Source organism: Xylocopa sonorina, chromosome 2, assembly GCF_050948175.1.
Source record: "Xylocopa sonorina isolate GNS202 chromosome 2, iyXylSono1_principal, whole genome shotgun sequence".
Classification (NCBI taxonomy): Eukaryota; Metazoa; Arthropoda; class Insecta; order Hymenoptera; family Apidae; genus Xylocopa; species Xylocopa sonorina.
In genome coordinates, this window is record NC_135194.1 from 13717089 (window position 1) to 13732566 (window position 15478).

The 15478-nt window shown below is 41.4% G+C and overlaps 3 protein-coding genes across 5 annotated transcripts; all 3 read left to right on the plus strand.

Moving 5' to 3' along the window:
* The first annotated feature begins 5434 nt into the window (after positions 1-5434).
* Positions 5435-6704, plus strand: Prosbeta5 (Proteasome beta5 subunit). Its single transcript, XM_076909652.1, has 5 exons — positions 5435-5622; positions 5734-5890; positions 5957-6169; positions 6248-6481; positions 6541-6704. The coding sequence occupies exons 1-5, from the start codon at positions 5479-5481 to the stop codon at positions 6639-6641; spliced, it is 849 nt and encodes a 282-aa protein (XP_076765767.1). The 5' UTR covers positions 5435-5478; the 3' UTR covers positions 6642-6704.
* Positions 6705-6876: 172 nt separating this feature from the next.
* Positions 6877-8534, plus strand: LOC143432765 (death-associated protein 1). The gene is made up of 3 exons (XM_076909653.1): positions 6877-7044; positions 7202-7301; positions 7672-8534. Exons 1-3 carry the CDS (start codon positions 6996-6998, stop codon positions 7826-7828), a joined length of 306 nt encoding a protein of 101 aa, XP_076765768.1. The 5' UTR covers positions 6877-6995; the 3' UTR covers positions 7829-8534.
* Positions 8535-9295: 761 nt separating this feature from the next.
* Positions 9296-13348, plus strand: LOC143433117 (extracellular signal-regulated kinase 2). 3 transcript variants are annotated; one of them, XM_076910260.1, is made up of 12 exons: positions 9296-9598; positions 10093-10312; positions 10413-10543; positions 10618-10793; positions 10861-11000; positions 11083-11275; positions 11349-11489; positions 11564-11742; positions 11832-11972; positions 12051-12205; positions 12546-12724; positions 12849-13005. In XM_076910260.1, exons 1-12 carry the CDS (start codon positions 9512-9514, stop codon positions 12865-12867), a joined length of 1761 nt encoding a protein of 586 aa, XP_076766375.1. In that variant the 5' UTR covers positions 9296-9511; the 3' UTR covers positions 12868-13005. The 3 variants fall into 3 exon arrangements, with proteins under 3 accessions (XP_076766375.1, XP_076766376.1, XP_076766373.1); XM_076910261.1 differs by lacking the exon at positions 12849-13005 and adding an exon at positions 12317-12343 and having other exon boundaries at positions 12546-12677; XM_076910258.1 differs by having other exon boundaries at positions 9300-9598; positions 12546-13348.
* The last annotated feature ends 2130 nt before the right edge of the window (positions 13349-15478 follow it).

The following is a 15478-nucleotide window of genomic DNA, read 5'->3' on the forward strand; positions in this document are numbered from 1 at the left end:
CGCTCGATGTTACTCCTACCAGCTTCCAGACGCGGACGGTCGAGTATATCGAGGTTTAGGGACAAGGGTTAGCGAGTAAAAGAAGGGAAAGGAGTAGCGAACGTTGGAACATTTGGAATGGAACGCGACCAAGCGTCACTCATTGATAATCGCGAGCTTCGAAGCTCGGAGCGGACCGTTAAATCGCTGATACGACAAAATGAAGGTAATTACGTATGGCGGGGGCGGTGAGGGGGTCGGATAATGGAAGACTTGAAAGAGCCGTGAAACACTTTTCGATACCTGATGACTGCACGAATTCCAAGAAACAGCCCTCCTCCCGCCCTCGATTTTTACCCGCTGTCCGGCTCTCCCGCTGGAAAAGTAGGTTACGGTTCTCGTCGTTTCCTCGTAAAACCCCCTACGTGCATACTCGCACACCTACTTTTATCAGGCCCACTCGTGCCTACACGTTCCGACGAGTGGGCAACGCTTGTATACGAGTCCGGTGTGACGAGTCAGCAGTAAACGAGATTTCGACACAGACCTCCAGGTATTCCCTGATGTAGCTGCCATCGACGAATCGAGGTGTCTAACGATCGTCGTTCCGTTCGCGAATCGAGACACGCGAGACCAATGCTCGCCGGAACGAACGGCATTTGCGAAACCGGGTTTTTCTTTCTCTCTCGTCTGTAGATTTATACCTTTTTCCTGCATCGACGGATCGGTGGCGTTTTCCTCCGTCAGCGAAGTCCTCCGTTTCGCTCGTACATTCCGAACCCTTCAAGTATCGGTATCATCAATAGGGATGATTCTGTAACTCGCAGTCGGACCGTTCCTAATTCTTGACTGCGTTGGCGTTTTTGTATCTTGGGTTCTGGTAAAACATCGCCAGGCTACTCAGGAAAAGACAAACATCGAGGAATACAACTTTGAATCGGTATTGCATCAGCCTCCCACTCGCAGACATATGTATATATACATGTTGAGACGCGCGTATATCGCGTTCTGTTACTCGCGGTTCAAAAAAAAATTCATCTCCTCCTTCAGTATTTAATCATCTGACGAGCACCAGAAGAAATCTGAATTCAAAGAAGACAGTTTATATAATTGCTACCAAAGATACTATGTATATACGCAGATCAACATCCTGTGACCCAGATTAGCCGAGCATCGTTCCGCGGAATGGTTCAATTATCTAAACGTTGCTTCCCACTGATGGAAAAGAAACGTTCGAACATCGTCGGACCGCGTGCATAGACGACAGCGCACGCCTTCGCGCGTGATTTCGCGCGCGTCTCCTCTTCATCTTCTTCGTCCTCCCCTTCGTTTTCCCTCCCCCTTTTCCCATAAAACAGAAAACCGAGCGAAGTAACGGCGACGCAACCGCGGTCGTTGGTCCTGTTCCCTCCTGTTCGTTCCACCCACGGTAGCTGCACCGATCAGCTGCAGTTTGCTTCGCGGCGGGCGCTACTTACACTCTCGCCGTTAACTGCTCACCTTCACCTCGTCTCTTACTCAACGATCGCGGCGTGTTCTACCCCCGTTGCGTAATTCCAGCCGCGCGGATCATTACTGAGTCGAATCGTCACTCGAGCGGAATAAGCGTGCACACCGTTCAACGGCGATCGTCGCGTTTCTCGTGCACGACACCGACCAAGCGGATGACGCGCCAAGTCCACGCGAATCCGGTCTACCCTCGAACGTGTCATCCTGGTCCCGGTTACCGTGCCGATAATTATCATTCTACTCCACCGTAATCGATTGCCAATGCAACCGATTTAATTACGTCGGATGGGCCACGACTATCGTCGACGATGCTTTCGGAATTGATATCGATTTTCATAGATTGCATCGGGTACAGAAGTAGAACTCCTCGGGTTGTTTGCCAAAAAAAAGAGCCACCGAATCGGTGAGACGAGAATATCTTCCCTTTTGAATAGCTCGTCGATCGTTGATACTGCCGAAAGTGAATAATTATGTAATAAAACCGTCTCGGATAACGAAAGGAACAACGAAGGCGAGATCGAAGCAGTCGTTGGAAACAATCGGAGCTTTTTTGAAAGTTAACCTCAGATAGCTCCGCGTTTCGGTGAGATTAGCCGGTCGCGATGATAGCAGCGGGTAATTTTAGACGTTCCGCGAGAACGGCCGCGACGAATCGACGGCTACAAAGGAAATGGTAAGAGCGTGGCGCGACAGCACGTGTAGGTGCCAAGGACCTATCGATTTTTTCGTGTCCCGGTTCAAACGTTCCGCGATAACGCTCCGACTTTTCCGCGCGCGCGTGCCCCAGAAGCCAAAACTCGCGTCCTTGCGCGGATTGAACGTTGAACCCCGACAATGACATCGACCGGCCAGCATCTTTTCGACCGCTGATCACTGTGAATCACCACGCGGTCACGAGTCAACGATTATTATGCGACAGTGGAACGTTTATCGAGACACTATAAGCCGGTTCAGAAGGAAATCGAGCTTGATACGAATATCGAAGCTGCTTCCTCCACGATCGCCCATGGTATCGATCATGACTATCCAAGTAACCGTGTCCTCTCGATCTCGACTGAAATCGCTGAAATCAGTGAATTCGTTTTGTTCCTGCATTGGTCTTCGCGAATAAGAGAAACACGTGCGAGAGAAAATAGGGGAGCAAACATACATACGCAGTAATAATTCGTATCGACGAGAGAAAACATGTTTTGTTCGGCTGGAAGTATGCGCGAATGAATCAACAAGATGGTCTATTTTGTTTATTTGCAATGATACGATCGGCCTGCTTCCGTCACGGTTAGATCGTCGTCCCTTTACGTACGATCGACGCGCACCATTATTTTTGTCTTTCCTCCCCGGCAAAGCGGAGCATGGACAAAGTCGCAACATGAACTTTGAGATCGATCGAATCGGACCGTGATATCGCCGGATCGCAGAAGATGCCGCGTGGCGGTGAAAAACGTCGAGTGAAAATGACGGAAGGACTCGTGGCGGGAATGGTTTTAACTTATCGAATCTTCGGTCGCACCATCGACCTCCGCGACCCTCGAAACCCGATAAAACGACCGGCTTCTGTTCGAGCGTCAAACGCGCTCGCGCGTTATCGAGGGCTCTAATCCGGTAAACCGAATCGTCGTCGTCTTCGGGAATTCCACGGTATCCGAGGAGGTGCTTGACCTTACGTTCCATCGAACCGATTCTACAGGGAAAAACGGTGGGTTTTTCTTCGACAAAATTTGTCGGACCTCGACGTATCGCGCGACATTGACCGCGATGTCCGGCGTGTAACTGGTTTGAATCGCTTCGGCACGCGCGAAACGTTACGCGGGGAAAAAACTCGCGGAGAATGCACGGTTCTGACCGTTGCCGGAAAGTTTTCACGCGATAATCGTAATCAATTAGAGTATGCAGGGCTATCATCCTATAAGAAAATAGGATGATCGATCTGAATTATACATGTTATGCAGAAAGGAATATCTGATCGGAATTCGATGCTGTCTCTCGCGTATAATGCAAGATCGATATCATACGTCATCGAAAATACCGTTGTTCCTTTCTAACTTACTATGACGTCGTACCTGGCAAAAAGAAATTGGTCGAAAGAAGAACAGCGCGAGGGATGTTCGCATTTAACATGACGGTCGAGAGATTTCTTTACGAATACCATTGATAGATAGAAATAAGAAACACGGGACAGAGGATCGAGCGTAACCTGTAGGGGAGAACCCATACGCGTTACTCTTCGATGCATCAAAGGGACCAAACGCGGGACGATAACGGGGCTAGAGAAGAGTGGAAGAATGTTATCGTTATCGGTGTTCCGTGGCAGGCAAACATCGGCCGCGTTAACAGAGAGAATCACAAAGAATATATGCAATTATATATTGTCGTATTTAGGGATAACGAACGTCACGCGTCGTCTGTATGGGTGGTGCGATCATTGGACGAACCAATGGCCGGCCACGGTAAAGTGCCTTACCCCTTTGCACGTGACCCCGTCCTCGTCGCGGCTACGTCATTATCTCTGACCCCACGAGCAAAATAATAAACGCGATACTACAACCGCCTCGGAGCTTTACCCGAAACGCCAACATATTTTGTCCTCCGCTATATCGAAATGTGACGTGCCCTCGCTTTTGATTATCTTAACGTTGTAAATCACGCGATACATGGACCGTGGAGCACGCCTCCACGTGGAGCGATATGTCAACTCGCCACCGCGCGGGCCGCGTTCTACGCGAACGAAAAGTTGGAAGGTTTCTTTTTCCTCTTCTTTTTTTCTTCTTTTCTTTTTTCTTTCGGGAAACCCGTTATCGTTGTTGATACGGATAAATTGTTTCACGGTAATAAATCAATCCTATGCTATACAGAAATCTTCATACGAACATGAAAGAAATACGAGAAAAGTAAATATAACGCTTGTAGAGTAGACTCAGAGGACGATGAAACAGTGGCCGTGTTTTACAGATGTACGGATACCAGTATAATTATGTATGGAGTATAATATTCTACATTGATGTCTTGATACGTATTTGTCAACAGAATATTCTGGTTTTAGAGAATAGAGCAATTTCGACTCACCTAGTTCTCTGAGATTCATTTAATAACTTCCTTCGGGAAAGACACTTTGAAACTGATGATCCGCCGCCGCGTGCATTTACATACTACCAGCGCCATCGTCCAAAACTATCTGAAACGTAACAGCATAATGTACAAACTACTGTATCAACAGTAATCGATAAATAAAAATGTTTTAAAAACTAGTACTTTAAAAGTATTAGAAACGCTTAAAAATTAGTTACAAATAATCTATAATACATATTCTTTTTATACATACTATTCCACTATTAAATAATACAACGATGCAAATGTAAATTTTCTTTTAATTGTCAGATCTTCCTTGGCAAATATTTTATTCACTGATATGCCTGTGTACTTTTATATACATTGTAAGTGCATTAAACTAGTTATCTTTGATAGTATAAATTATAACCTACAATCTACTCTTTGCAGTATGTGTCGAGAATAATCTTTACTTACGTATTTTTCGTAATTGAGATCAAATTAGTATTACTTTACTCTCTTCCTAAATGTGTGCACACACTATACAAAATGTTTTTCATTAAAAAACATTTATTTTGGTATGAAACTCTCTTTCTCTCTCGCTCTACCTGCTTCTCTCTCTTGCAGCCACAAACGAATCACAGCATACATCAGCCACTCAACGTAAGATTATGTACCATCTTTAGTGTCACTCCCAGTGTTACTAATTCGACACAGAACAGTAGTTATAAATTTTTTAATACGTTATCATTTAGGTTAAGGTTAATTAATAATCTTCCTGCATTAATTCTAACAAATTTTTTATATAATTGATATTTCAGATGATAATCATAAAACGATAAATCTATGTTATACCTGGACTATGGCACAAGCAGCAAATACGCCCTCTGTCACCCGAAGTGTGAATTAACAAGATGACAAGCATTCAATACCAGTGTTGTAAAAATGGCGCTTGCTGAAGTTTGTGGTTTAAAATCGTTTGTTGACTTTAATACTTCTCGCGAGAATGATAGTTATTCGCGAGAAATTGAGGCATATAGTAGAAATTTCATGAACAGTGCACAATTAGCGGTACCACCATATATAAACGTAAGTAAATGAAAATTTTCGTCAAGTCTTCTTCATAACCACTCTGCATTTAAACTTGCTACATCATGTGATTTGATTCCCTTTTTAAATAACTTTATGATATGCACGTAGCCAGCAGAAAAATTGGCCCACCTTGCAGATGGAACTGATGAAACAGGGAAACATCTTAAAATCAAATTCGATCATGGAACCACTACGTTGGGTTTTCAGTTCCAAGGTGGAATTGTTCTCGCTGTTGATTCACGAGCAACTGGCGGTCAATTCATTGGTAATTTTGAAACATGCATATAAAATATTGTAACGTTTAGAGAATATTTATGATGGTTTTTTATAGGTTCGTCCACCATGAAGAAAATTGTCGAAATCAATGACTATCTTCTTGGAACTTTGGCTGGCGGTGCAGCGGATTGTGTTTATTGGGACCGTGTACTGGCAAAACAATGCCGCACATACGAATTAAGAAATAGAGAACGTATTTCCATTGCTGCTGCTAGCAAACTTTTGTCAAATATGATATATAATTATAAAGGAATGGGATTAAGTATAGGTAGATTTATATTTTTCAAAAGTAGTGCTGCTTTGCGTAGCTTCTTTTTGGTATAAGTCAACAATTATTGATCAATAGGCATGATGCTTGCTGGATGGGACAAAAGAGGACCTAGCTTGTATTATGTTGATTCTGAAGGTGCTCGTACACCAGGAAAGGTTTTCAGCGTAGGATCAGGATCAATCTATGCATTTGGTGCACTAGATTCTGGCTACCGCTGGGACTTAAGTGATGAAGAGGCTTATGAACTTGGTCGAAGGTCGATTTACCATGCCACTCATAGAGATGCTTATTCTGGTGGTATCGTAAGAGGTATGTAATGATGGTAAAAAATGTTACATCATATATTATAAAAAATGAATCTTTTTTAGTGTATCATATGAAGTCAACAGGCTGGGTACATATTTCCGATGAAGATTGTAAAGACCTTCACTACATGTATCAAGATCAGAAAGAGAAAGGACTTAACTAGTAGCATTTATGAGTTACTATATCCTATTATGTGTTTTCTTTAATAAAATTCATTTCTAAATAAGATTATCCTCTTATAATTTTCTTGGCGTTAATAAACGTTATTATGTTATTATAAATAAATTTTACATCCAACACTAGATTTTACGTGAAACCAAGGAAAAACTCCTAAAATAGACAAAGCAAAAAAGAAATATGTCCGAAATGGATCTCCCCACCGCTATCACCTATCTGTTACAGCGCCAACCGCCATCGGGTCAGTGTGGTTGGCGCCGTAGTGCAATAATCAGACGTGTTATTCCGTAAAGCAAGACGGGTGTTTTAATTACATCTTGGCCTACTAATTAACGCACAAATGTCAAGCCCAGAAGAATCTAAACTCAAGGGTGGGCATCCACCTGCAGGTAACTAAAATGAACGCAATTTCCCTGAAAAACTGAAAAGGTTAACATGTTTACACAACTCACTCGATGACGTGTGCACCTGTCCGGATATTTCAAGGCCATCCGAGAATTCCGACTGTTTTTCGATCAAATTTTACGTTTTACAATTTTATTTCAGTTAAAGCAGGTGGAATGAGGATCACTCAGCATAAAACACCAAAAGAGGAACGTGAATTGAAGCCAGTTAAGGATGCGGACGAAAGTAAACCTTCGAGTAGGTAAGTATAAACATATAGACGCATCTTTCCATTTATAATGAGAATAATTTCACATTCCATCGAAATGAATAAATGAAAATCATCGTACATAATTGTACCTAAAAAGAAAAATCTCCGTTTTTTGGTAAATAAACCGTTGCGATAAGGAAGTGATGTCCAGACAGCTGTGTGTAGTCGATAATTGTACATATACGTAAATTCTCAGTATCTGCCATACTTGCAGTAAATGTCGCAATATGTATTACGCAATACACTGAAATAAAATATGGGCGTATTCGAAAATTATCACAATATTGGAAGTATAGGGATGATACGAAAAAATAATGTTTTTTAATAGAATATTTATAAATTCGTCTATATTCTGTTACAGCCCACCCAAGACTTTAATGATCAGTGGATTCCCTGCAAAAGGAAATGCAGATTTTCCTCCAGAAGCCGTGCAGATCTTCCATGAAAAACCTATACCAACTCATGATTCACGTGTTCATTCTTCGCGTCCTATTATCATTCAACAGCCAAGGAAGTGAATGATACAAGTATTGTATATCAGTTGGAGGCTATCAGCAAGAAAATCTTAGCCTACACTCTTATCCATTGAATTAAGAGAAAAAAAAGGAAAAGAAAATATGTATATGAGTGTGTACTTCAAAGTTTTTTCGGGATACTAAGATTTTGTGTGCATACTATCTCCTAAACACATAATCTGTCTCCCGAGAAACTTTGGTTTTACGAAACAAAGTACCTCGCGAGAGTTTATTACTGTTGTTAAGAAAAAAAAAGAATTTATTTTTAATGCAGTGTCACGAAATTCCTCTATCGGCATTTAGACGAACGACTTTACTCCGTTTCGCCGAAGTATCGTTCGTTCAAACGCAACTATTACATTAGAGTAGATTGTTACATTGATAGCACGCTTTTGTCTTAGATTTCGTAACGGACACATTTTATTACATGCATTATGTGATAGAATACTTATAACTATCTCCGGGACCAGTACGTATTTCAAGTTATGTAATGCTCGAGAAAGCTATATTTTATTTTTGAATTTACGCATTTTTATCTGTAACCAAACCTAGGTACTGTAGAAAAATTTTGTTAATTGAAGCATACCTAATATGCAATTTTTCACTATTTAGCGAAAGCGGTTGTTACACGTGTAAATGTCGAACGAGATTCATAACGTTGGCCACAGTTTGTACGAGACTTGAAGACAAAATATACGTTCTTATACTTGACTGCTCCCCTTTATACACTTATTATCTACACGTACTGCCAATTAAATAAAAAATTCCTTAATTTTCATTCAATGGGAGGAGTCAAGTAAATTATATCTCCCGCTTTAGAGGTAAGAGAGAGAAAGATTTATGAAAAACTATAGAAAAGAGTGAGATAGATGATACCGATCCTACTCTCGAACCGTTGGCGCCATCCCTGCGGACAGTACTAAAACTAATGCCCGAGCAATTTCAGTGCCCCTCTAACAGATAGCGCTAGTAGTTTTCACTAGTTTACTTCGCTGTCGATAATGCTGTGCGACCAGTTTGAGCACTTTTCACAAAGATGGCGCCACGGGTTCGAGAGTAGGCTTGGTATCATTTATCTCACTCTTTCTTATAGCTTTCTTATATATCTTTCTCTTGCTTATCTCTAAAGCGGGAGATATAATCTATCTGACTCTTTCTATTCAATGAAATTTAAAGAATTTCTTTATTTAATTGACAGTACTCTAATATTCTGTAATTAAGTTGAGAGAGAGAGAGAGCAGCAGAGCGAAGGAAAAAGAAGCTGAAACAAAGTCAGGAGGGCAACAGATGTGGCTGTCACATCTTTTTGCATATCGGACCTAGGTTTATATGCAATTTTTTGTTGTTTTTCAAGTGCAGTATCAGCTGTGAAATTTATCACACAAATAGTGAATCACCCTGTATACACGTTGATCAAGTAGTCATGCAATATCGTTGGTAACCATTAGTAGCCATCAACCGTTGTCGTCATAGTAACTGGCATGAATTCTATAAACATAGCCACATTTATGTGTCAAAGGCTTAATGAAAAAACTGTTCAAGTGGAACTTCCTTCCTGATGTGTAAAGATGTGAATGCATTACGGTCCGCGAACGCCGTTTTCGTCTGAAAATTTTTGTACGTCCTTAGTCCTCCGGGTCGCTGTATTGGTTCGTGAAGTTCCTGCGTATTCCACGTTTTGTCACGATGTCAAAGAATACCAATGAAAAGGTTCTAGAGATCGACACACACGTCAGCAAACATTATGACATCGTTCGACGTCTCGGCAAAGGGGTAACTTCTTTTCTTTTTTACATTTCTTCCTTTTGCAACTCGTGTCTCTTGCTCTTCGTGCATTTGTTAAATACAGTACATCGAAGATTTGTATAATTTTTTTTGTACGACATTGATTTTTTAATCTTTTCTGGTCGTATAAAAAACTGCGTAAGAACTAACGACTAAAAATGTTGCTGGTTTTGCTAACAAAAAAGAAATATGTAGCATAAAGAACATCCTGGAAAGAAAATATTATATATACATAAAATTATCAATAACAGTCGTCGTGGTACGCCTATCACGGAAAAGTATGTATAACCGGAAGGAATCAATATCCACACAATTAACAAGCATAATTGCAGCGACGAATGTCTATCATGTCTAACCATGCCTACCCCTAACTCAACCCTGTATTCGTTTCCATAAGAGTGATGGAAGTGTACTTTATTTTTAAATAATTTAAAAAAGAAGCAACTAACTCGACTAACATCTCGACCATCTCCCTTCGACAGGCCTATGGTATCGTATGGAAGGGGATAGACAAGAAAAATAAGGAAACGGTAGCGGTAAAGAAGATCTTCGACGCCTTCAGGAACCAGACGGACGCGCAGCGCACATTCCGTGAGATAATGTTCCTACTGTCGTTCTCCAACCACGAGAACATCATACGACTGATTGGTCTACACAAGGCGAACAACGACCGGGACATTTATCTTGTGTTCGAGTACATGGGTGAGTTTTACCCGGTCCGAAGAAGAATTCGAACGAAGGTCACGTGCCGCGGCGATTCTCAGACATTTGGCCTGAAACACGTTTCGGCCCGTTTCCCCAGAAACCGATCTCCACAACGTGATTAAGAAGGGCAACATCCTGAAGGACATCCACAAAGTGTTCATCATGTATCAGCTGTTTAAGGCGATCAAATACATTCATTCCGGCAACGTGATACACAGGGATCTGAAGGTGAGAGGTGGTCTGCACGCGCGATTGTTGGCTCTGCCCGCTGGAATTACTTGCCACGTATACGTCCGTTTCAGCCGTCGAACGTTCTGTTGAATGCTCAATGCCACTGCAAAATCGCTGATTTCGGATTAGCACGATCGGTCACGCAGATAGGCGAGGGTGACGGTGAGACTGCCAGCGATCCCACCCTTACGGACTACGTGGCAACTCGCTGGTATCGCGCGCCAGAGATACTTGTAGCTTCGAAAAGGTATACTCCTGTTTTGCACAAACAGACGTGTCACCATCAATTTATTGACCACTCTGATACTATTCAGGTACACGAAGGGCATCGATATGTGGTCGCTGGGATGCATTCTCGGTGAAATGCTCCTTGGAGAGCCGTTGTTTCCTGGTTCGTCGACGATTAATCAAGTAGAAAGAATAATGGCCACTCTCCCGCCACCTACTAGAGAAGGTAATTTCCTTCGATGATATCTATCCTAAAATGTCGCGCTGAAAGATAGCAAATGATCGACTTTTCTTCGTGACTTTTTCAGATCTAATTTCGGTTAGCGCCGGCTATGGCACCAATCTATTAGAGAAAACTCCGAACGTACCAAGGCGTTCATTGAAAGATTTATTACCAGAGGTGTCGCAAAAGGCGTTGGATCTCATCAGTAACTTGATAGTATTCAATCCGAATCACAGACTGACAGCAGTGGAGTGTTTGGAGCATCCCTACGTGGACCTGTAATTACATTCAGTTTTAAGCAATAGAAAAATTGAGAATGATCGTTATCGATGTTTCGATTGCTTTTTACAGATTTCATAGAAGAAGTAACGAACCGGAAAGGGGCTCTAGCGTGATACCATTGCTCAGAGATGATGTACAACTTTCTGTCGAAGAATATAGGAACAAACTCTATTCGATGATGGACGAGAAGCATCGCAAGCATAAAAATATGTAAGTTTACCCGTTTACGTGATAAACGATTGTTGCTACTATTTAAAACTAGCGTATTAATCGACCCGAAACAGGTCAAAGTCGAGAATCAGACGACTATCGGAGCACATCAGGAAGGAAACACTTAGTAGTAACAGTAACCCAGTCATCGGTCAAAGGGACGCGAATCTTGGTAAAAATCATACACACTCGTATCAAGATTTACGTAAGGAGAGAGGTAGAAGCAACACGTACGAGCCTTCATGTGCAGAGGGTAATGTTAATAGCAGTTTATTCCCGCGAGAACGGAATGATTACTGAAGATAATTGGCTGAGAAACGTATATTCTATTTTCTTACTCAGTTCGTGTGCAACTACCGAACAGAAAAACGGTACGTCATTCGCAAATTGATAGTGGTGAAAGAATTACGAAAACTAGACCGATAAATCGATCTGTGGAGCCGCAGATGCAAAGTTCGAAGAATCTTCGTCCAATTAGTGACAGTAAGCTTTGTAGGTTTAATAAAAGTAACGTTTTAATATCGCGAAGATGTATTGACGAATGTTTTTAAAACCCGTCAGCTAAAAACGTCTCAACCCAATACACATACAATTTCATGAACGGCAATCTGAACAATTTAACCCCGAGCACAACCAAAAGTTGCCTGTACCTCAACCAACAGCACCGACAGCTATCAAAATCTCAACGTTCTATACAATCGGACCAGGCAATGGTGGTAAGAAGGGAAACCAAATAATCACCCTAACTTTCCGTGCAATTTCCTTGTTCCACATAATTCGTCACGCTCTTGGTTAAAAAGAGTAAACGGACGATTCTGTCGTTACAGGCTACGTGTCGCGTGGGATTCATTTAGGTACTGTAATCATTTATACGTCCCACAAAACTCATGCTTCTCGCACAAAAAGAATCGACGTACTTTTGTTTCGTTTCTATTAGAGACTAGATCGAAAGACTGTCGCACCACACTTCGTTTGTTTCGAATGTTCTTCTGTAAACGTTTCATAATATATTCACCGTACCTAGCCCATTTTCTATGCAACAATTCTTAATTCCAGTGCGGACCCGGAAGAAGATCGAGCCAAAGCCAAATGGCGCCCGGTACCCGAGACAGGCTACGAAGAGGTTGCAAACCGATACGTGGGACAAGTCGACCATCGTCGGACGTGAATTGGAGAGAAGAAGACCGACAGAAGACTTCGTACGGCCACGATAGTTTCAATACTCTTCAAAGCAGGTACTTTGCGAGAACGCCAGACAATGCAACTTCTTCTTATCTTAGATCCACCTGTGTCAACAATAAGAATAACAATAGCGCTGAATCTTTGTACAATTCGTATCGTCCGACCATAAAAAATCAGGCTGTTCGAAATTACCTGAATCAAACGAAGCTATCCTGTACGGAGGAGCAATCGTCGCCGTCGCTGCCGTCTCAAGTAAAGAACAACACGGATTACCGTACAAGCCTTCGAAGTAACTCTAGTAATATCGAGAAACTTCATTCGTTCGTTAATTATCTTACGGTTGGGAACAATCGATCGAGGAACTCGGCTATCAGTCGCAAGGACCACGTCACTGAAACACAGTCAAAGCATTTAATCGATGGTAGCACGAACAGTGAAAAGAAGGCACCGTCAATACGTGACTCACCATTCCTAGATAATTATAGTCAGAGTCACGGTGTAATTACAGCGTCCGTGTACAAAGATCTACGAAGTGGAATTATAAAATGGTAAAATATCCCCGGGTCAAACTTCCGAAGAAAAGAACGCAAACCATTCATGACGCGTAAGAAGAGGGAACACACGCATATTTTTGTACAATTCACTCTCATAAACGGGTTCGAGCGATAAGACTTTTTTTTTGAAAAATCTATATATAATAAGACTGGCTCTAATATTAATAGAACCGATCTGCTAAGATTGAAAAATTGAAGGCGAACGCGGACCATTTTCAGCGGTGAAAGTATAGGCGCTCTTCTCGGAAGTTACTATGACCCCAGTCTGTACGGACAAACTAACGTTCCTATATATAAATAAATTTTACAAGAAGCCAATGGAAACGAAAAAGTATAACGACGTATCGTGCAATCGATACTTCGAATTCCTGCGGGAACAAACTGCCGAAGCCTCAACGTAAACAACGTAAAGCATCATAAACAGACAGGTAACTAGTGAACAAATAATGATCTCGAGGCAAATGGTACTTTAAACTCTTAGGTAAGAAGAATCTTGCGAAATACGATCAGTTTATAGTCTAGAATAAGAAACGAGAAGCCCTATTCAACCTCTCCTCAAACTGGAAACATTCATTTGACATAATTGAATTTAATAAAAAGAAGAGAAAATAGTTATTCATGGCAGATTTACTAATTATCGCACTAGAATTTGAAAAATAAATAAGAATTAATCATTGAACAAATGTACGAGTAATTTAAAGACAATTGTCACGGGGCCAAAGAGTGTAACGATATCATTCTACATGATATCATCGACACTTACCGTCCCCATGAAAGGCGAAAGAGTGTAAACCCTACTCTGTTCGCGTTCATCGATTATTCATCCACAGTGTAGCGTGTAAAATTCCTTTGTAATATACTTTTTTGTAATACTTTTATGTGGCTACGTGATAATGTCCAATTCGTATGTATTACCTGTCGTGGAATAAATTTTTACTAAAGGAGTGCTGACTTGTCCCGCTTCTCTGCTGGTATTTCCGATCGGAAAGCTCCGTAAAAAGATTGCCTCGTGTTGTGAAAAAGAACTCCTTTGACTTAGAGTATACGAACAGCCTTGCATTTTTATTTTCCATTCCATGACGCAATTCGAATTCTCGTTCTCGATGCCAGGAGGTTTTTCCTTTCAAAAGACAAAAGCGTTACTAATGAAAATGTTATTTCCCGCTATGCTTCTACCTACGTAGCTGCCAGTTTATATACAAAAGAAATGTTCCTTTGACTTTCTGTGAAGAAAACATTAATGTGTTGTTATAAATTTTCCAATGTGTCACGTCGGACTGAAATAGAATAAAACACGATTGCTTTAGGGGATGAAAATTAAAAATTAAACATCTTTCGACTCTCTCAATTTAAACTTTTCAATCGATGCTGCAAAAAACTTATGCCACGAGCATCGAAACGTACGACCTGTCAATATCACGTCAACAACCCTTTCTTTATCCGATCATGTTCCGCAGAAAGTTTCCCCACGACCCAGCCACTTCTGTCAGATTTCTGTTCTTATTGTTCAGTACGCGTATTAGACAAAGCTCTATTTAATCACTTGAAATGTTTAAACGAAATGTACTGACACTGCCGAGTACGGAATATAAACGTTATGCTGGTTTAATGCTTCGATACGTCGTTTACTAATAGAGAACCATCAGTATTATTAATGCTCAGCGATAACGGGACGTTCTTCAGTGATATCTATTTTAATTAGAAATACATACGTTGCAGTTTTCCAATTTCTCTGTTGGTGCAAGTCGTCCAGTCCCTAGAAATATTCCGCAAACGAGTGGAATTTCTTGATCGTCGAACCATGAAATTCTCTTCGTATCTATTTTTGCTGAGATCAATTCAATTGAAGTTTAATTGAACCGGATAACAACCATCAACGTCAACCTATCGGACGAACGAGTTTACCCAACGTAAATAAATATTTGCAAAACGCGGTTGCTCATTCATTCTCGTTACAGTTACGTAGCTTCCTTTTTATCATGCTTTTCACGGTGGACCGTTTCAGTCAAAGTCGAAACGAGTGGAGTGCGAATGACAAGCAGTAAACAGTGGCGGAAGTACGAGCACTCGTCGCTGTTTCAACATTTCCTTTCGTTCCTGAACCTGGCTTGTAATTGTCTCTTCCACTCAGGCACACTTAACAAACTTACTCTTTCGTTCTGTTCCTCGTTAACTACTGCATGCACTTTTCTCTCATTCATTATTCCTGCTAATATAAAGCAGCGAAATGTTCATTCAATGGAATTAAACGTT